This window comes from Diabrotica virgifera, chromosome 9 (genome assembly GCF_917563875.1).
Source record: "Diabrotica virgifera virgifera chromosome 9, PGI_DIABVI_V3a".
NCBI classification, from domain to species: domain Eukaryota; kingdom Metazoa; phylum Arthropoda; class Insecta; order Coleoptera; family Chrysomelidae; genus Diabrotica; species Diabrotica virgifera.
Genome location: NC_065451.1, coordinates 38,717,966 through 38,741,117, shown reverse-complemented (window position 1 = coordinate 38,741,117; position 23,152 = coordinate 38,717,966). Strand labels below are relative to the sequence as shown.

General features: G+C 30.4%; 1 protein-coding gene across 1 annotated transcript in view; it reads left to right on the top strand.

Annotated features, from left to right (window-relative positions):
* The first annotated feature begins 564 nt into the window (after positions 1–564).
* Positions 565–23,152, top strand: part of LOC114331071 (protein kinase C, brain isozyme) — a 662,749-nt gene continuing 640,161 nt past the window's right edge. Inside the window, exon 1 of the mRNA XM_050661972.1 lies at positions 565–955. Within this exon, the coding sequence (XP_050517929.1) occupies positions 774–955 (182 nt within the window). The 5' untranslated portion in view covers positions 565–773. The remainder of the gene's footprint in view (positions 956–23,152) is intronic.

Below are 23,152 nucleotides of genomic sequence, written 5' to 3'. Positions count from 1 at the left end.
TTTTTTGAGCCTCTTTTTGGATATATTTGTGCAGTTTACCAATTTGTCAACTGTTTATTGTGTAAAATGTAAATTTCTTAGATGTTTCTGTCGCACAATATTACCCTTCCTACCCCCACTTACTATACTATACTATACTATTTTTCTAAATTCATCACAAAAAGAAGAATTTAATTAATTATATTTATAGCAACAGTTTTTTATGTACTTTATTACCTATATTATCTAGGAATATTTTTGTTATTTTTTAATAAACAATATGATCTAAAACGGTTTGTATTCTTTTGTAATATCAGCTTTTCTTTTCGAAAGAAAAAATTAGCTGAAAAAGAATCTTTTTTTGTTTTAGGAAAAATCTACTCGCTTAAATTGAATAAGCAACAAATTTAAATTGTTAAGAACTGATTCCGTGGAGCAGAAAATTAATAAGCCTGCGCGCTGGGCTTCATCAGAAGCACTACAGAACCTGCGTTTTTTATTGTTTTCTGTATTCTGATTGGGCGAATCCGGGCCTAGATGGTAGTGAATCGCATCGTCTCGCTCCCGCACGTGGGATACGTGCAAACAGTGCGAACACGGCGTACGTATTGTACACTCCGCGTTAGCAGGATTGCCAGTTTCGATTCAACTGTTGCACCTTAACTTACTATCAAAATAGTAGTGATTCTTGACGATCGACAGACGTCAAACGGTCGTGCGCTCTCATCTCTCCTGTGATCTAACATTACATGACGGTTTTTTTTAATAAAATAGACTAGGACAAAAACAAAACCATGGCAGAAGACGACGTAAATAGCGAGGACGGCAACGATCTAAACACAAAATTCGGTTTACGGTTACGCGGTAGAAAAGGAGCTCTCAAGAAGAAAAATGTTTATCAAATCAAAGATCATCACTTCATACCCAGGTTCTTTAAACAACCGACATTCTGCTCTCATTGTAAAGATTTTATATGGTGAGTTTTATTCAACAAAACCTATATTTTTCGCATATAGTTCTAGTAGAGGATAGAATCCCTAGGGACTAGGTAATAATTGATTTTTCTCCCAGCTACCGTGCAACTTGCTCTCGCTTCATTCATAAAATATACCAAAGTTGTGCTGCCCCACAAATTTTCTCAGCGTTTAATTACACGAACACTAATTTGGATACAATATCACGTAGATATTTATTCCATTGACACCTGTAGCAATACCCAAATTAACACAACATATCTCTGATATTTGTATATATTTTAAATATATACAAAATATATTTCATATTTACGTATGAGTTTTAACCCTCAAATTTAATTAATAACAACTGTCTTCGTTAAAATCTTGAATTATTTACTATTTGAGTAAAGTATTAAGGTTGATCAAACATTGATACATTGAACAGTTCACTACACTACTCACTACAAAAAATATTCATTAGCTTAGTACCAAATTTACAAAAGTATTTCATACCACACTAAATGTTTGCTAAAATAATCCCACATAACGAACCCAGGACCTTTCTCACTTATTGATTCGACTCTGACGAGCTTTTCTCAACCATTATAATATTATGTATATCATATAATATGTCTCTTGAGTCTTCTGAATATTCAAATATGCTAAGTGAACACAATTTTGTATATTATGATAAATAAAAATAATGGTATTCAAGTATATTCTCGTAGGTGTATTGAGCATATTTTTGTCGTAATTCTCAAATGGTAAATAAAACTTTATCAGCTGTTGTGGATCTTCTTAAAACTGACTAATAAGGCTACATATTTTAGTATTGTTAAAAAAACAAAATTGATAAAAAAAAGGTACCAAAATATTAAATTATGATGATTTAAAAAGAGGCCGCACTTTAAAGAATCGGGAGCAAATTCTTGCTAATTTGATGGTATAGTACCTATATAATGTCACCATTACTATATTTAAATAATTAATAAAAATACTAAGGAAGTAAAACAAGATATGAAGTTAAAAATAATAGTTAGATGACGGACGGTTTAATAAAATCAGTAAATAAAAAAATGAACTTTACAGAAAATATTCAAATAATCCAGATAATCCAACATTTAAAAAGGAATATACAGTATACAAAAATAAATTAAATAAACAGATTGTTGAAACAAAAAAGTATTTTCACACTCAAATAAAGAAATATGAAAATAGCTCCAAAGGTCTTAGGACGCTTTTTAAACAAATTTAAATGTACAGGGTGATTCATACAAGCCTAGCATAGTCAATGAGCTTTATTTTTAATGGAACACGCTGTGTGTTTTTATATTTTTAAAAGCTGCCTGATAACCTCATCAACGATAAGTAGGTATATTATATAGGGTCTAGGTACTGTGAATAATAAAGGAGGAAGTTTGAAAATATATTCATATAATTTTCGTCAAGAGATATGAAATAAATAAAATTTTGGAATTATTGACTGATCACAGTAAATAATGGGTTTTTGTACTTAGTTTTTTCTTGACGAAAATTATACCTAATTTCAAAATTTCGCCTTGTATTATTCATAGTAGATTCTACATAATATATTTTGTTGATATCAGATTATCCGGGATTTGTTAAAAAAATAAAAATGTATAGGGTGTCCCATTAAAAATATAGATTATTGACCATGCTAGACTTTCATGAATCACTCTGTAGAGTTAAATTTATGTTTAATAAGCGCACATTTACATTTTAAAGTTGAAGTGTACCAACGATCTTTCGGTCTGTAGTGTCAAAAGTTAGAATAGCAATGATGATTGCCAACTTTCGTCGCGGAGATCGCACCTTTTAAAATTTTTGTAAAATAATCACACAAACAATTTTATTCCACAAGTGGTTTTCACACTGTATAATTTCAAAATGTCACTCTGTAATATTTATAATAGACCCTACATGATATAGTTCGTTGAGATCAAGTTGTTTTAGACCTTTTAAAATTAAAAAATCTACAGGGTGTGCTCCATTAAAAAAAAGCTTATTGCTATGTTAGGATTGATCGAATCACCCTGTATATTTATATTTAAAAAGGACACATGTATAAACATCGACGGGTCTCATCATTTTTTATATTTTTTTACAAGCACAGAAATAATTTTATTCCGTAAGCTGTTTCCACCCTGTATATAAGGAAATAAGTGTATTGCAGGAATAAAATAAGTGCAGGAAATAAAAGATTTTTTGTTTTTGTGACGATACAGTTATTATGTACACTAGTAGTTCTGGGGACGATCTAAAAATTTTAGCGGAAAGAGAAATGAATAGAGCCGAGAGAGAAAAGAGGAGCGAATACCAGAATAAGCGAAGAAAAGAAGTAAGCAATGTCGAAGACAATCAAAAATATGATCTACTTTATGTTTACATTCATTTAGAGAAATATACAATTATTAGTGCAAAAATGGAAGACAATTACAAATTCTATTCTGATAACATAATAACAATAACACTCAAAATTCTTCTTAATGAGAAGTTGAACACATATTACCTTACAGTGTTATCAAGAATAAAATCCATATTCATAATCACTGTCGTCGGTATCTTCATTTTTGTATTGTGAATAACTACTGGGTTAATTGCTTCGTCTAGTATTTTTGGGTTTTCCTTTCTTTTGGCTAACTAGCAGGGTGCGTTCTTGAAAAAATCATGAGGACATGAAGTATTTTCATTCGTGTACCATTCTTTTATTTGATGTAGGTACTGTCCAGGAATTTGTTGGTCGCTTATTCAAAGCTTCCGAATGGCATGGGACATTATCCAAAATTATAACAGATGGTTCATGTAAACTTGGAAGCAGTTTTTCTTTCAACTATTTCACAAACATCTCAGTATTTATGTTATCGTGATGAGCAGCCGATTTTGATTTTGATTTGTACTTTATGCTACGTATTGTACACTCCGTATTAGCTGGATGGCCACTTTTATTGTAACTGTTGCACCTTAACTTACTATCAAAATAGTAGTGATTCTTGACGATCGACAGACGTCAAACGGTCGTGCGCTCTCATCTCTCCTGTGATCTAACATTAAATGACGTTTTTTTTTAATAAAATAGACTAGGATAAAAGGAAAACCATGGCAGAAGACGACGCAAATAGCGAGGACAGCAACGATCTAAACACAAAATTCGGTTTACGGTTACGCGGTAGAAAAGGAGCTCTCAAGAAGAAAAATGTTTATCAAATCAAAGATCATCACTTCATACCCAGGTTCTTTAAACAACTGACATTCTGCTCTCATTGTAAAGATTTTATATGGTGAGTTTTATTCAACAACACCTATATTTTTCGCATATAGTTCTAGTAGAGGATATAATCCCTAGGGACTAGGTAATAATTGATTTTTCTCCCAGCTACCAGCTATCGTGCAACTTGCTCTCGCTTCATTCATAAAAGATACCAAAGTTGTGCTACCACAAATTTTCTGAGCGTTTAATTATTACATACACAAACTCTAATTTGGATACAATATCACGTAGATATTTATCATTGACACCTGTAGCAATACCAGGGCCGCCGCTATGGTGTTGGCCGACCGTGTGCAACTTAATATTTGCCGCCCCCCTTCCAACACTTTAGAAATATATAGATACATACTAGTACCTATTTAAAGAAATCTGCAGAAGATGCATAACAATAATCATTTGTAAATAGGTAAATACTTGAACATTAAACCAATATCCATGATCCAAGGTCCATTATAGGTAGGTATCCTAATATACTAATTTAAACGTCCATTTAATTAAAATAAACCGTATATAACATAAATACATCAAGTGTGGGTTTTATGTCAAATTTTTGACTTTAAAGGATTTTGATAACCACATTTATTTTACTTACTTAAAATATCTTGCCACACCACAACAGAACATATTATGAATTTGAATTTCCAAATTTTATTTTTATGGATTTTATTAAAGTTCTTGTATTCATATTTTGTTATTATTTTGCAATTTTTCTAAAGCGTCATAATATATTTCACTTATAGTCGGTTCGCTAAACTCAGACACAACTCGTTAGTGATTTTAGTAAGTAAGTAATTTTGCCAATTTGGTAAAATTGGCAAAAAAGTAATTACTAAATAGTTAATAATTACTCAATAGTTAGTAATTTTGCCAATTTTGGCAAAATTGGCAAAAAAAAAAATTACCTACTAAAATCACTAGCCAGCTGTGTCTGAGTTTAGCGAACCGACTATATCTGGGTTTTTGATGGTGCGGTTGCATCTATCCCACTCTCCCCTCACGTGTCCGACAATGATTCAATGTCAACTTTGGAAGGTGCTTTAATAAAATGTTGCATCGGATATTCGAAGAAGAAAAAAATACATATAGTTCCAGTAAAGTACTAAAAAATTCAACCGACTCAAAACTTATTTTTATTACTGCATCATTCACCGCCATATTTAAACTATGCGCAGAAAAAAAACTATAAATGATAAATGAAACGCATTTTAGTATTATCAGATAATAATAATAATTATTGTTTGGATTATTAGAGTTTAGAATTATAATTATTTGTATCATTACTATTTAATTATTTGAATTTGTTTTCGTTTAAAAAAAAAGTATTATCATCAGTGGCCTGCTTTTGGCCGCCCCTATTGTTGGCCGCCCGTGTGCGATGCACACTTTGCACACATGGTAGCGGCGGCCCTGAGCAATACCCAAATTTACACAACATCTCTGATATTTGTATATATTTTAAATATATACAAAATATATTTCATATTTACGTATGAACTTTAAACCTCAAATTTAATTAATTACAACACTGTCTTCTTTAAAATCTTGAACTATTTACTATTTGAATAAAATATTAAGGTTGATCAAATATTGATACGTTCAGTTCACTACACTACACACTACAAAAACTATTTATTAGCTCAGTGCCAAATTTACAAAACTATTTCAATATTCCTCATACCATACCACACTGAATGTTTGCTAAAATAATCCCACAGTACGAACCCAGGACCTTTCTCACTTATTGATTCGACTCTGATGAGCTTTTCTCAGCCATTTTAATATATCATATGTCTCCTGAGTCTTCTAAATATTAGATCTGGATCCCGCGTATGAAAAAAAAGTTGATTAATAGCAAGCTGAAAATGTGTTAATAGCTTAAGGGTGTCTAGTCGGATAAACTTGGATATATGGGAACACCGGAACAGGAGCAGTTTTAATTGTGGAACTGGTTAAAAATTTGGAACGGTCAGACCACGAAAACGGCACATTTATTTTGTCCGACAGAACAGACTTAAACTGTCCGAACACAGATTAAACTCTCATGCAAAAATCAGACTGCTATTTATTACCAAATGGGCGTTTTAATGAGTGGAACATGTAGAATATGTCAAATGACAGGAATTATGACAGGTGATAGATAGCAGTCTGATTTTTGCATGAGAGTTTAATCTCTGTTCGGAGAGTTTAATGCCTGGTTGCACCAACACATCTTAAGCTCCAGCTTAGCTAAGCTCTACTTATAGATAGGGCCTCTTTGAGTATCACTTACGTTGCACCATAATTTTAGATTCTTACCCTATTATCAATTATTTCTATTATTATATAGTTTAGCTCTCCAGGCCTAGAAGGCCCATGGCTTGGTTTACTATTCCTTTCCAATCTCTCCTATTTGCTGCTTTATTTTTCCAATTTGTGATTTTCAGTTCTTCTATGTCTTTTTCAACATCTTTCTTCCATCTGGTTTTCGGTCTACCTTTCTTCTTCTTTCCTCCTATTCCTCCCGTTAGTATTTTTTTGGGAAGTCTCGTGTTTGGCATCCTTTGGATATGTCCCAACCATCTCAGTCTTTGTGATTTTACGATCCCTACTATGTTTGGTTCACCATACATCCTCTCCAACTTGGTTGCACCAACACATCTTAAGCTCCAGCTTAGCTAAGCTCTACTTATAGATAGGGCCTCTTTGAGTATCACTTACGTTGCACCATAATTTTAGATTCTTACCCTATTATCAATTATTTCTATTATTATATTATGGTATTCTTATTGTAATATATTATAATTATATTATATTAATTCTTATGATATTCTCGACTTAAGCTTAAGATCTGTTGGTGCAACCGGGCATTAGTCTATTCTGTCGGACAAAATAAATGTGCCGTTTTCGTGGTCTGGCCGTTCCAAATTTTTAACCTGTTCCACAAATAAAACTGCCCCTGTTCCAGTGTTCCCATATATCAAAGTTTGTCCGACTAGACACCCTTAAGCTATTAACAAATTTTCAACTTGCTATTAATCAACTTTTTTCATACGCGGGATCCAGACCTATGTTCAAATATGCTAAGTGAACACAATTTTGTATAATCATGATAAATAAAAATAATGGTATTCAAGTGTATTCTCGTAGGTGTACGGAGCATAATTTTGTAAAAGGTAATTCTCAAATGGTAAATAAAACTTTATCAGCTGTTTTGGATCTTCTAATAACTGAACATAAGGCTACATTTGGTAGTATTGCTTTTGAAAAGAAAAAAATTGATTTAAATAACAATATCAAAATAATCAATTATGATAAGTTAAAACAAGATCCCGGGTTACAGAATGATTGGGAGCAAGTTCTAAATAATTTGATGATATAGTAGCTAGGTACTTTAACAATTTCACTAATACTCTTATTTTAATAACTAATAAAAATGCTAAAGAAGTAAAAGCATATATTGGATAGATAGAATATTTTAGAATGGGGTAAAACATATGCTTCTCTTTTAAGGGGATGGGTACGTATTTTTGGCTGCAATGCTATTCAACTGGGAATTCATTTTTTTCGAATCCTGAGAAAACTAATAAGTATTTTTGAAAAATTTGAACGCAGAATGAATGATTACGTTCTTACCGAGGGCCGAAAGTCCCTGTAATTTTATTTTAATAAATTACAGGTGTGAAAAACTAAGAGAAAATGTAGTGTGATTTTTAATTTCAAATATCTCATTCAAAAGAAACTTTTTATTTATTCTAAGGGACTTACTGCCCTCGATAATAATTTAGTCTTTCATTCTGCGTTTAAATTTTTTAAAAATTATTATTAGTTTTTACAGGATTCGAAAAAAATGGACACCATGTCCGTGGTGATATTTTCCAAATCGAACATTCGTTATCTTTGTCATACAACGCACTGAGTCAAATAGAATATGATGACAGTTTTAAATATTTGACATGGCATCGGGAATATTTTGAGTTGTTGATAAAATAATATAGGGCTTTTCATTCACAGTCATTTGTTTTGAGCTTCTGTCATATGTCGTATAATCCGTGCATATTAATATTATACACAGATTATACAACATATGACAGAAGTTTGAAACAAATGACAATCGATGAAATGCCCTATACCCATACGCTATTGATAGGGTATTTGATAAATAATTGATTTAAGACGTGAACTTAATAAAAAGTTATTTATTGTTTATTATTTATGGAAGATCCAAGTAGAGAATACATCAGGATATATTCTGTGATCCAAGCATTTTTTGTTAAAGATGTTCAAAATTGAAAACGTTCCATAGTAACAATATATTATTAAAAAATAACTTTAACACTTTTCCTCTTTTCTCGATGGAGTATTAGTTTTTGTTGTACATATAAATTATTACAATCACTGAAAACATAGTTAGTGAAAAAATTATCATATTTATTAACTGAATTAATAATTTGCAATTATACAAATAACAGTTATCCAATAACATTCAAAAGCCATGTCTTTAAAGTTAATGATGACATTCTAGTAATGTTTAATATCCATACCACTGTGAATTTTACTACACGTAATTTGCCGTGTAAAGACAGAAAAAGTAGAGATAGCCGTAAAGTATTTGCGAATTGTGTACCGATGGCCTTAACGAAGCTTGAAATACAAACTTCAACTGATATTTCTGAAAATGATATAAAAATAAGTCAAATCTACCCTCATCTCAACTACTTTACCAAGAAGTAAGTCTGCTAATAGGTATTGGTAGACCAGGGAATTTAGCACAAAATAAATAAATTTTTAAATACAGCACCTAGAGACTTGCAGTTTTTTGCATTATGTTCAGGATGACGTCAGGGAAAAAGTCTACTATTCAAAAATGGGTCGAAATGCATTACTTCACTTTAAATTTCATAAAATGCATCCAAGAGTGTTTAAACATGTCAAAATAAGTAGAGTAAGGCCAGATTTTGTTACTTACGGGTTTTTGGGGTCACTGCTATGGTACGTCATCTGAAGTTTCGAGTTTTTTCGGCACTAAATTGATGCAAACAGATTAATTGAAGGTTTTTGGGGTCGCTGAACAAGAATACGCTATCAGAACTGACCTCTTGACGCTGAAAACACTCGAAATTCGAAAAGATGACATGCCTTATCAGTGGCACTGGCAGCCAGGTTCTCCAGGGGTTGATTCTGATGGTGTATTCGTGTTCAGCGACTCCAAGAACCTCCATTAATCTATTTGCATCAATTTAGTGCTGAAAACCCTCGAAACTCCAGAAGATGACATGCTTTAGCAGTGGCACTGGGCGCCAGGTGCTCCGGGGGTCGGTTCTGATCGCGTATTCGTGTTCAGTAAATCCAAAAACCCCCCAAGTAACAAAATCTGGCCTTTAATACACTTATTTTGACATGTTTGACACTTTTGACACTTTTTGATGCATTTTAAGCTCTTTATTATGCAATTATGCATTTCCACCCATTTTTTTATAGTAGACTTTTTTTCTGGCATCTTTCTAAACACAATCCAAGAAGTTGCAAGTCTTCTCTACGTGCTATATTTAAAAATCGATTTATTCCGGTTTTTAGAAAGTTGTAATTTTATTTAGGTACTAGTACACTTTAGAAGACCAAAACTAAGCATATTTTCAAGATTTTTTTCCCAGAACCTTTATAAAAAATGGACATAAAACTTTTTACATATTAATATCTAATTCTTAGAGAATACAAAAAATATATCTTTTTTCATTTATGCACGTACACTAATATTGTAGAGGGCGCCAAAGTCGAGGTCTCGAAAAAATTAGTTCCGATGTCGGAAAGTTAATCTCAGGATTGGGATCTCCGAAACAAAAAATCGTACGGCATTTGAAACAGGTAGTTCAGAGAAATAAGGGAAAAAAATATCGTGTTGGTGACACAACCCCCTCCAGGCCGAAACCAAATTTTTCGAGTAATATGGTCATCTATGATAATAACCTATATATTTCCTGCAGCCGATTTTGACGATATACATAGTTATAAACAAATGAAAATCAAAAAACGGTAAATTTTCGCTTTTTTCGTCTATTACTAAAAAATTGGGCATTTTAAACAAATTTGAGAGTAATAAACTCATAAACCATAAACGGTCATAAATAAATCATAAATTTTGAGTTTTTATAAATATTCATAACTTATGTAAAAATTAACTTAGAACCTTCTTATTACACGGAATGCTGAGAAGTACGATGCTTAAATCATACCCTAAATTTCAAAGCAATTGGTCAAATAGTTTAAAAGTTATTTAATTTGTTTATCCAAAATTAATTTTTTTTGCAACACTGTAAGTCAGAAAATGATGAAGTTACAGTAATATTTTGGATAGTTTATAAAAGAAGAAAATTTACAGTATTTATTTAATTAAAAAAAAAATGACAAAAAATACTTATAAATATTGCAAAATAATTTTGCAAAAACATGTGAATTAAAAAAGTATAAAAATTCAGTCTTTCTAAATGTGAAAAAATAATTTTTCTACGGGTAACGCTTAAAAAGTTATTCTAATTGTTTATAAGTAAGCAAAAAATCGACATGTTTTTGCAAAATAATTTTATACTGTTAAAAATTATTTTTTGTCATTTATTTTTAATTAAGGTAATAGTATAGATGTTCTTCTTTCATAAACTGTCTGAAGTATTATTGTAACCTCGTAATTTTCTGACTTATAGTGTTGCAAAAAAAATGAATTTGGGATAAACAAATTAAATAACTTTTAAACTATTTGACCAATTGCTTTGAAATTTAAAATATAATTTAAGTACAAGAAGTCTCGGCATTCCGTGTAATAAGAAGATTCTAAGTTAATTTTTACCTAAGTTATGAATATTTATATAAATTCAAAATTTATGATTTATTTTGCAATTTTCTAAGCAACCAATAAGGATGGACATATTCAGCGAATGCCATATTGAAGTTTTTTATACGATTTATGAGTTTCTTACTCTCAAATTTGTTTAAAGTGCTTAACTTTTTGGTAATAGACGAACAAAGCGATAATTTACCGTTTTTCGATCTTCATTTGTTTATAACTATGTATATCATCAAAATCGGCTGCAGGAAACATATAGGTTAATAATATAGATGTCCATACTACTCAAAAAATTTGGTTTCGGCCTGGAGGGGGATGTGTCACGAGAAAAATCGTATTTCTCTGGACTAATGAAGGTTTCTTTCGTGACAATTTACCACCGTTAGTGAAAAATTCCGCAAAAACAAAGATTTTAAGGAAATTTGAAAAAATGTGAAAAATCGCCCGTTTTTCTTCAGTTTTTCATGGTTAAAAAACATTTATTTTTAATTTTTTGGTCAAATTATGGTAAACTGTCACGTAAGAAACCTTCCTTTTTTAAACGCAGTACGATTTTTTTGTTTCAATTAGCCCAATCTTGAGATTAATTATTGTCTGCCATCATTTTTCGAGGCATCGACTTTTGCGCCCTCTACAATATTAGTGTACGTGCATAAATGAAAAAAGATATATTTTTTGTACTTTATAAGAGTTAGATGTAAAAAGTTTTATTTTGATTTTTAATAAAGGTTCTGAGAAAAAAATTCTTGAAAAAAATGATTATTTTTGGTCTTCTAAAGTGTAGTACCTACCTTAAACCAATTTTATTAACATACGGAAATAAACATGTTTTAAAATTCTTGGATCATTCTTATACCATTAGAAGGGAAAATCACGACTTTTAAAAATTTGTAATACACAAAAATCTATTGGAAAACATAATTAATTATACATACCTTGTTCCCAAAATACTTTATTGTTTACCAGAGATACATAAAACGTAACCAAAATAAACTCATTTAATTTAGCCAAAACAATTTTTATCAGATTTCATAGAACGAGGAAACTAAAACTCGGGATACTGTATTGTTTTACTGTACTTGTATTTTTGTAAAATTATGACTATCTAAATCAAGCCAAAACTTTTGTGAACTTTTATTTTGTGAATTAAATTATACATTGAGCATATAATTTGAATAAAATAAATCTGAGTAATTTCTGTGCAAAACTTTTGCATCTTCAGGGAATTTCAGTGCTGTTTATTTATTTGCTTAAAACTTTTACAGTATGCTAATGATTTTATATACAGTGTATAAACCACTTAAAATTTTTGTGTCGTTATTTTAGCAAATTGTAAAAAACGCTGCTACACGTTAACTTTTAAATTTAAATGTGCGGTCTTTAAACATAAATTTAAATATCCGCAAGGAAAAAATTTTCCTGTAGTTGGCTGTATACCATGTAATACAAAAAACAGTAAAATCCTTTATAAAAGGTATATATTTAAAATCCCTAAAAAGGGCTACATCACGATCACATAACTAGTTTTCGATTGGTTTACCCACCATCATCAGTGCTTACCTAAAATGAATATAACCTGGTAAAATAATGCAAATATTTTGAAATTTTGACTACGGTTAAGAAAAGTTGTAGGTTATACTCACGTGAAATTTACATGCTAACCACCAAGATATAATTTTATAAAAATATGTGGATCAAAGGACTGTACAAGTGATCCGTCAAGGAAACATAGGTTGAAAATGCTAACTTAAGCATGGATATTTAAAGTATTTTACTAATATGCCCCAGGTAACATCTGAGCTATGGTTCACATTGTTCACATGGTGTCACTTGCTGCCATACTTTCACCATGTGAACAAGGCTTCTATAGAGTGCTAAAAATTGGATTTTTAACACGTTTGTAGAAAAATAATTTATTTCGATAATTTCCACCTCTACTAGTTTCATCTCTTTTTACTGAACAATGTATTATGTTTTCCACCTTTTGCGTTATTTTGCCGGTTATTAGCGCGCTCATTACTGTATTTGGGAGTAAGAGTGAATGGTAGAAAGAATAAAATGGACGAAATAAACAAGCTACTTTATTGTGAAATAAAACGTACCGAAACTTTCAAAGTTTTTAAATGAAGGAACACGTTTCACGAATTTGAGACTATTTTGGATTAGGGACAAAAGCTTTGAGTTATGCTTTGAGTTTTAACTTATTATTCGTAGTAATGAAAGCCTGGTTTTTAAAAGGATATTTATAAAGAAATATAAGAAAACTAAATTGACACTGACACTAAATTGACAAATATTTTTTTCGTAAATTTTAATATAATCTAATTTAAGAATATTTCCTTACATCTCTAATAATTTTATTGTTTAAAGTTGTTAATATATTTTTCTATGGATGCTATACAATGTGCAACTTCTCGCACTACTTACATACATTCAAAACGAACAATTTCTCAGGCTGTGAGAAAAGTCGGCCATTACAGTGAGAAATATTTTTTCTCACGGGTTCCATACGTAGAATCGCGATTTCCATGGTAACATGCACAATACAAACACAGATATTTTTTTCAAATAAAATGTGTCAAATCAAAACTTACCAGGAATTACCTTTCAAAACTGTTCAAATATAACTGGTAAGTAACTATAATTTTAAACAAATAAAAGTATAGAGATATTAAGAAAATTAAATACCTACATATTATGTGTATAATATGTACTTTATTTTAATTTTGGCATATAATCTACATAATAGCACCTAAATTATTTCATTTTGAAGATTTAACTATTGACAAAAACGCATCCATAGTAAGAGTACAGTGTACAACACGCGAGAAAACAACATATTTCTCCCTCGCTTGATTTGCGGCACTCCCCTCGTGCCTCGGCTCGTGCCAACAAACTTCTGCGCTCGTGAAAAATATATCTTTTTTCTCTCTTGTTGTACAATATACTATTGTTATTGTTCATTTAAAGATTAGAAAGTAAAAGACTTCTAAAACCGATTTTCTTTTAAGGTATTAATATAACTATTTTTTATATGTAATTGTATACAAAATTATTTAATAAATTTGTTTTTTTAAGGAGAAAAAACGGTGTTTATTTAGATAAATATATAATTATTAGTGCAAAAATAGAAGAAAATTACAAATTCTATTAATTCTAAATTGTAGTGGTAATACCCAAGTTTTTCTAATGAGAAAATGATTACTACCTAGGATTAGAACCATACTCGAAATCACTGTCGTCGGTATCGTCATTTGGATTGTAAGTGATGACTGGGTTAATTGTTTCTAAGTGATTATCACGCATCTAACATTTTTCTATTAACTTTTCATATTACCTCGCACTTTTTTCACAAATTACAGGAGTATCAGTCTTCAATACTTCTTACCGGGTTTCCAAAACTCGCAAAACGGTTTTTCAAAACTGCGTCGTGATATCGTGATAATCAGCCAATTTTGGTTTGTTTGTTTGACGAAAACACAAGATCCGCTCCATCAAAAAAACCATGTTCTCCACCCTCTTGCAATATAATATGTCTCTTTTCCTCCGTATCAGATGTGTTTTTAGTCTGGGCAGATTATCGGAGGATAGGCCATTTTTGGGAAAAGTTATTTACCAGCAATTTTATTGCTGGAATCGAATCTTATGACTGTATATATTAACAAGAATAAAAAACCGCTAAACGCCGTAAAAATGAGTGGCGCATAAAATATTCCAGCTACAAAAGATCTGATATGAATGTTACGTGGCGCGAAAATGAATTTTCATTTGATGCAAAACAAAATTCTAGTTTTATTTTAAAAGATTTTTCCATAATATTTGCTAAATTTGAAGTAAACGCGCCACAAAAGAGTAACTTTGATACATTTTGAATTTTGAAACTCTTTTGTGGCGCGTTTACTTCAAATTTAGCAAATATTATGGAAAAATCTTTTAAAATAAAACTATAATTTTGTTTTGCATCAAATGAAAATTCATTTTCGCGCCACGTAACATTCATATCAGATCTTTTGTAGCTGGGATATTTTATGCGCCACTCATTTTTACGGCGTTTAGCGGTTTTTTATTCTTGTATCAGGAGTTTTTCAAAGTTATTTATAAATTAAATGTATGAAGTTGAATGCACTGTTCCTCTATTACACGTCAAGCTTTATAAATGGTCACCTTTGTTGCATTATCTCCCAAATCATCTAGTGTCCATCGAATGTACACTAGATTTTTTTCTATTCGAAATAGATTGAAAAAAAAATATATTGAGATGGCCGGTAAATGAAGTCGGATTGCCCGTTGCCAGATCAAATTTAGCGTCGTAACCACTACAACTCATAAACCATTTGGGGAATAATGGTTAAATGGATTATACTTTTGTATCTTAATAACTTCTCTAAACGGCTTAACCTATTTTGATCAGTAAACATGAGTTTGAAACGTATTGACCAGTAGTATCTGATGGATCTAAGGTCAAGTATGATAACTGAAGCTATTAGGTACAGGAATTATTTAGCTTTCGAAACCGTTTTTCCCACAGAAAATAGATGTTATCATATTTATGAAGCCTATAACCTAAAAATTTGAATTTTCCCGGATATGAGGTATACATCGTTAGATTCGTCTTGAGTCCTTATACAAACGCTAAGTTATTGGCACAATTCGTACGTTGAAATGTTGAGTAATTGTCGAAAAACCAAAATTTTCAAAGTTTAGTTTTTCAGTTTTTCGGCTATACTGAGCCGTGTGTATGTCTGATCCTGACGGCTTGGACACCATTTGAAGGCTTAAGTCAACATTATTGATTTGATATATTTGCGGTTCTCATGCCTCTTCTTGATCCGAATATATATACCCCCAAAAAATATGCCGTTTTGTACCTACAAAGTCCTATAGCTGGCTTATGGGTGGTCAAAAGTCACAAACTACACCGGTTCTAAATCGGCCCTGACCCCCTCTTTAAATACAGAGAAAAAATATCAAATCGGTTTAACTTTCAAACACACATACATACATATCCACAAACATTTTCCCTTTTTTAAATAAAAATTGAGTCACATTTCTAAGCTCTATAACTTTTGAATGGTATAACCGATTTTCAAAATTAGACATGCGTTGGAAAGGTAATGATCAGTTCTATTAGAAACCGCAAAGGTTGGACTTAAATTTTTGAAGTTTTTGGGAGTTTTGGGGACCAGAACGAAAAACAGACCCTAAATAGAAAGGGCCGTAAAATCGACACCCTTGGACCAAAATGGATGGTTGACATATGAATGGATGAGTCTTTTTCTGAACTTGAAGATGGGGATTGGCACAATTTTCAATTCAGTCAGATTTAGAAAATTGAAAATTTCGTGTAGATAATAGTGTCGCGTGTAGGGGGGTGTATTTCTGCGCCACTGGCGAGAACTGCCGTTATCTGGTAATCTTTCCGATATAAAACTAACAGCTTCGATAACTAATAAATCGAAAACTATTAATTTTATCAAAAAAATGTATAATGAACATTTTTTGTTTATAATTAATATTTTTACCAGCATTTGCGGTCAAAATATAAAAAAAAAATTCCACCCACGAGATGAGGTGGCAACTACCCCCTTGGTAAAAGCGTCTTTCGGTATCATATAGATTTTGATCCTTGGACTATCCACTACTTATTGTCAAATTTTTAAACAAATCTATCCATTCTGTAAAAATTGCGAAGTGAAAAATTTCAGTTCCTGGACTAATTATACCTTTGGAGCTCTATAATTTCTGAACGGCTTACCTGATGTTGATCACTAAACATGAATTAGAAACGTATTGACAAGTAGTATCTGATGCATCCAAGATCGAGTATGATAACTGAACGTATTACAGGAATTATTGAGCTTGAAAAACCGTTTTTCCCATAAGAAATAGATTTGATCATACTTATGATGAACCCTATAACTTAAAAATTCGAATTTTCCCAGATATAAGGTATACACCGTTAGACGCGTCCTGAGTCCTTCTACAAACGCTCAGTTATTGGCGCAATTCGTAGGTTGAAATTTTGAGTAATTGTCGAAAAACCAAAATTTTCAAAGTTTAATTTTTCAGTTTTTTGGCTATGGTGAGCAGTGCGTATGTCTCAGCTTGATCGCTTAAGGGCCATTTGAAAGCTTAACTCAACCCTATTAATTTGGTGTATTTACGGTTTTCCTGTCTTTTCTTGAACCTAAGATATATACGCCCAAAAAATATGCTATTTTGTATCTACTTAGTCCTCTAGCTAACTTACGGGTAGTCAGAAGTCAAAAATTAGACCGGTTCTGAATCGGCCCTCACATCCTCTTGAAACACAGAAAAAAAAAATCAGATCGGTTTAACTTTTCCACATACATACATACAAACATACATATCCACAAACATTTTCCATTTTTTAAATAAAAATTGAGTCATATTTCTGAGCTCGATAACTTTTGGATGGTACAACCGATTTTCAAAATTAAACATGCGTTGGAAAGGTAATGATCTATGCTATCAGAAGCCGCAAAGGTCGGGCTTAAATTTTTGAAATTTTTGGGAGTTTTGGGGACGAGAACGAAAAACAGGCTTTAAATGGGAAGGGCCGTAAATTCCACACCCTTTGACCAAAATGGAGAAGTAACATATGGATGGACGACTCTTTTCGTAAACTTTAAGATGGGATGTGGCCCAATTTTCCATTCAGTCAGGTTTAGAAAATCGAAAATTTCGTGTATATATAGTGTCGCTTGTAGGGGTGTTGTGCGCCACTGGTGAGAACTGCCATTCTCTGTGGATAATTTAGGTCTACAAAGTCCGCAGATAGTGTGCTACTTTTTTTATAAATAAAATGGCGCCCGAAAATTGTTTTTTTTTTTCAATTTTTGGTCTATAACTCCAAAGATTTTAACTTTACACCAAAAACACCCAAATAAAAATTCACCGTAATTTAATTCTGCATAGAGATGTGTTTTTCCCGATTTACTTCGACTAAAATTTTCCCCGGAAAAAGCGGGGTTTTCCAACAAAATCTTTAATTTTAAACTAAAAGTTTAGATAAGTAATTGTTTATCAATAATTAAATAACTTGGTAATATGAAAACACTTTTTGTATAGATTATAATTTTCTAGAAGCCGATGGAAACTGAATGAACAGTTTAGCAACAATTGAAATGTTAATTAGAAATTTACGGTCGCTATATAGCCTAATAAAATAAAAAAAAAGTCAATATGTAAATTCGTACAGGTTAAAACAAATTTTATATTAAAGTTTAGGTGGGTACAAAAGATATTTTCAAGAAAGTATCCAAATCCTACAAGGGGATCATTGTTTAAATAATTAAAAAGGGGTCATTTTTGCAAAAAAAATACTTTTTTAACTGCTGAGGTCATTCAATTACCAACGAAGGTCTATAGGATTTTTTTTTGCAAAGTTGAAGAGCAAATATTTCTCATAAGACTTACTAAATTAAATTTGACCCCCTATTTATTTAAATAATTATATACAGCGTGTCTACTTGAGTTGGAAACATATGGGAAACTTTTTTATTATTAATTTTACGAAAAACAGTTATTCTTTATAAAAAGTTCTGCGTGCCCCAAAACCTAAGATTCAATTATCAGATATCAAATTTTCTCAATATTATACGAGGTATGTCAAAAAATATGAATTTCGGCTAAGGGTAAAGTACCTTTATTTCTCTCAATATCGAAAATTCTTATTATGAAAAGTTGTTTGGAAATAAAAACCGAGCTCAAATATGTAATTACATGCTTCTAATTGGAAAAAATATTTTCCAAATTTTTCTCAAATTTATTGATACTAACATCGTTTTTATTCATTACACATACGATAACTCTTTTATTATTACTTTTACGAAAAAAAGGTATTCTTTATAAAAATCTCTGTATGTCCTAAGACCGAAGATTCAACCAACAGATATGACATTTTATTAATTTTATACGAGTTATGTCAAAAAATATGAATTTCACTCAAGAGTAAAGTACCTTTATTTTTCACAATATTGAAAACGGTTATTAAAAAAGTTGTTTAGAATTAAAAACTATGTGTCAATATGCAATTACATCCTTCTAATTGAAATACTGTGAAATATAAAGGTGCTATAATATTGAGCGAATTTCATATTTTTTGACACACCTCGTATAAAATTAACAAAAGTTGATATATCATGATTGTGTCTTAGATTTTAGACCATGCAAAGTTTTTTATGAAGAATAACTTTTTTTCGTAAAATAAATAATAAACGAGTTATGATATTTGTAATAATTAAAAACGATGTTGGGTATCCATAAATTTGAGAAAAATATTTTTTTTTTCAATAAGAAGCATGTAATTGCATATTTCATTTTAGTTTTTAATTCCAAACAACTTTTTATCATAAGAATTTTCGATATTGAGAGAAATAAAGGTACTTTACTCTTAGCCGAAATTCATATTTTTTGACATACCTCGTATAATATTGAGAAAATTTGATATCTGATAATTGAATCTTAGGTTTTGGGGCATGCAGAACTTTTTATAAAGAATAACTTTTTTTCGTAAAATTAATAATAAAAAAGTTTCCCATATGTTTCCAACTCAAGTAGACACGCTGTATAAAACTTTAAAAAGAAATTTGCAAAAATTTATTTTTAGCGTTTTAAATAAGCACTATAAAATATCTAATTTTACAGACTAAGTTGCACTATGTTACCAGTATCAAGCAAAAAAAATTGGTCGAAAAATATTTAACAGTTTTTGAGATATTGAATTTGTTTATTAAATGTTACTATATTTTCAATCGCAAAAACGCGGTTGTTGCCAAAGAAATATTCACCTGCTTAAGATCTCAATATTTTTATTTTTATGTATATTTTCGACAAATGTATTAATAAGTTCAAATTTCAGTTAAACTCCCCCCTAAAATGGCATTGGAAAATTATTCAAATTTGTTTTTTTAATAACGTCGCGGGGATTAAGTATTTTGAAATGGCGTTTCGATCATTGGGTTCCTGGGATTTTTTTACTAATTAACAAAAATTTTTTGTCGTTTTTCTTCTTCTTTTTCTTCTTGGAGTTATATTAATACGGGCCCTTTTAGGGTTAATTTTATTAAGAATGTCGAATCTCTGAGTTGTAGATTCTAGACCTAAAAATATTAAGATTTAACTAAAATCTTTTAAATAAAATGTGGCTACTTATTGAGTTACAGGGTGTTATATTTAAAAATTTAAAAATTATTGTTTCCAAGTACTTTAAAACTATTTGACGTATCCTTATCATACTTGGCAGAAAGTGTGGCTATTATACACCCTATTAAATTGTGATTAATAAACGTTTCTAGCTAGTGCCAGAGACGTACGGCAGGGGATAGTGAATGACTGACCTTTCCCAAATTCTACGCCACTGAGTGAATTACTATTGTAGCGCAATTTTTCGATTCTCCAATACTTTGTATGTAAATAACTTTATTGGTATTGATAAAGTCATCAGTTTGAGAGATATTGGAAGTTTAAAATGAATGAATGAATGAATGAAAATAACTATGCCGTTTCATTTTTAACGTCCAATATCTCGAAAACTAATGACTTAATCATTACCAGTAAAGAGTATATTATTTACATAGAAAGTATTGGAGAATCGAAAAATTTCGCTAAAATAGTAATTCCCTCAGTGGCGTAGAATTTGAGAAGGGTCAACCATTAACTGGCCCCTGTCGTACGTCTCTGGTGGTAGCTAGAAACTTTTATTTATCACAATTTAGTAGACTATATAGTACCCACACTTTCTGTAAAGTATGATAAGGATACGTTAAATAGTTTGAAAGTACTTGGTGAAAATAATTTTTAAATTTTTAAATAAAACACCCTGTAACTCAGTAAGTAGCCACATTTTATTTAAGTGATTTTAGACCAATCTTGATATTTTTAGGTCTAGAATCTACAACGTAGAGATTCGACATTCTTAATGAAACTTAACCCAAAAAGGGCCCGTAGTAATACAATGCCAAGAAAAAAAACGAAGAGGAAAAAAAGAACAAAAAATTTGTTAATTAGTGAAAAATTCCCAGAAACCCAATTATCGAAACGGCATTTTAAAATATTTAGTCACCGCGACGTTATTAAAACAAAAAATTATAAACAAATTTGAATTATTTTCAAATGCAATTTTAGGGGGCAGTTTAATTGAAATTTAAATTTATCAATACATTTATCGAAAATATACATAAAAATAAAAATATTAAGATTTAATACAGGTGAATATTTCTTTGGCAACAACCGCGTTTTTGCAATTGAAAATATAGTAACATTTAATAAACAAATTCAATATCTCAAAAAATATTAAGTGTTTTTCGACCAATTTTTTTTTGCTTAATACTGAGAAACAGCACAACTTATCCTGTAAAATAAGATATCTTATGGTGCTTATTTAAAACGCTAAAAATAGTTTTTTACAAATTTCTTTTTAAAGCTTATGTAGAATTATTTAAATAAATAGGGGGTCAAATTTAATTTAGTAAGACTTATATGTGAAAGATTTACCCTTCAGCTTTACAGAAAAAAATCCTATAGACCTTCATTAGTAATTGAATGACCTCAGCAGTTAAAAAAGTATTTTTTTTTGCAAAAATTACCCCTTTTTAATTATTTAAACAATGATCCCCTTGTATGATTTGGATACTTTCTTGAAAATATCTTTTGTACCCACCTAAACTTTGATATAAAATTTGTTTCAACCTGTACGGATTTACATTTTGATTTACATGTAGTGTAATTTTATTTTACTAGACTAATAATAACCACAATAATTATGATACATAAGAATAACTATGATTTTTGTATAAAAAGACAATTTACCTATCTAACATACTTTACAGAATTGAAATTGGACTATTTAAGCAGCCTCAGAAATATTTTAAAATTATAAACATTTTTGTGGCTTATAAACAAATAGAATATCTCGGGAAATATTAAATTAAATTAAATCATAAAAACGGTATTGGAAAAAAGTGGCAGGACTCATCTTTTAAAAGAAAAAACGTTTAATCGTGATGAGTGGTTCCTGACATACAACCAGTCAAAGTTGACTGGCATTTACGGCAAAGATATAAACAATGAGATCATAATTTTCATACCATCACCTTTTTATTTTTGTCCTATTTCTCCCTACCAATTTTCATATCTTTATAATACTCATAACATATATTATTATAATAAAAACTATCGATATTACAAGTGAAAATTGCCAAAAATAGCAAAATTCCAATCAAAAATTAGGTTTGAGAAAATGCAATCTCAAAGTTCAAAATCACGTTAAAAAAATGCATTTTCTCTGCTTCCCATGGAGTAATTTTTTCATTCTTTTTTTGTTCCCAAGTAACTCGAGTAGAGCCATCTAACTAACGAATTATTAAAATTTAATTTAATTGACATTTAATGTTAAACTTGCTTTTGTTTTGTTATAATAAATTAATTTATTTATTATAACAAAAAATTTTAATTTGTTTAAATAAAGATTGTTTAAATAATTATACAGCTTTCAAATGAGAATATTTGTGTTTTTAACGTTAAAAGGTGCACTTGTTTTAAGTTTATCTAAAAAAGTCTACAACTGGAAAAAATATGTAGTTTTCTTTTCTTATAAAAAAATTCATCTACTATAACAAAACAAAAGCAAGTTTGAAATTTAATAATGCGTTAGTTAAATGGCTCAACTCGAGTTACTTGTGAACAAATAAGAATGAAGAAAATTGCTTAATGGGAAGCCGAAAAAATGCATTTTTTTTTAACGTATACCGATCTTGAACTTTAACATTACATTTTCTCCAACCTAATTTTTGATTGGAATTTTGCGATTTTTGGCAATTTTCACTCGTAATATCTATAGTTTTTGTTATAATAATATATGTTATGAGTATTTTGAAGATATGAAAATTGGTGTGGAGAAAGAGGACAAAACCAAAAAGGTGATGGTTCGAAAATAATTATGATCCTATTATTTATATCTTTGCCGTAAATGCCGGTCAATTTTGCCCGGTTGTATCTCAGGAACCACTCGTCATAATTAAACGTTTTTTCTTTTAAAAGAAGCGTCCTGCCGGTTTTTTTCTAATATTGTTTTCATAGTTTAATTTAATT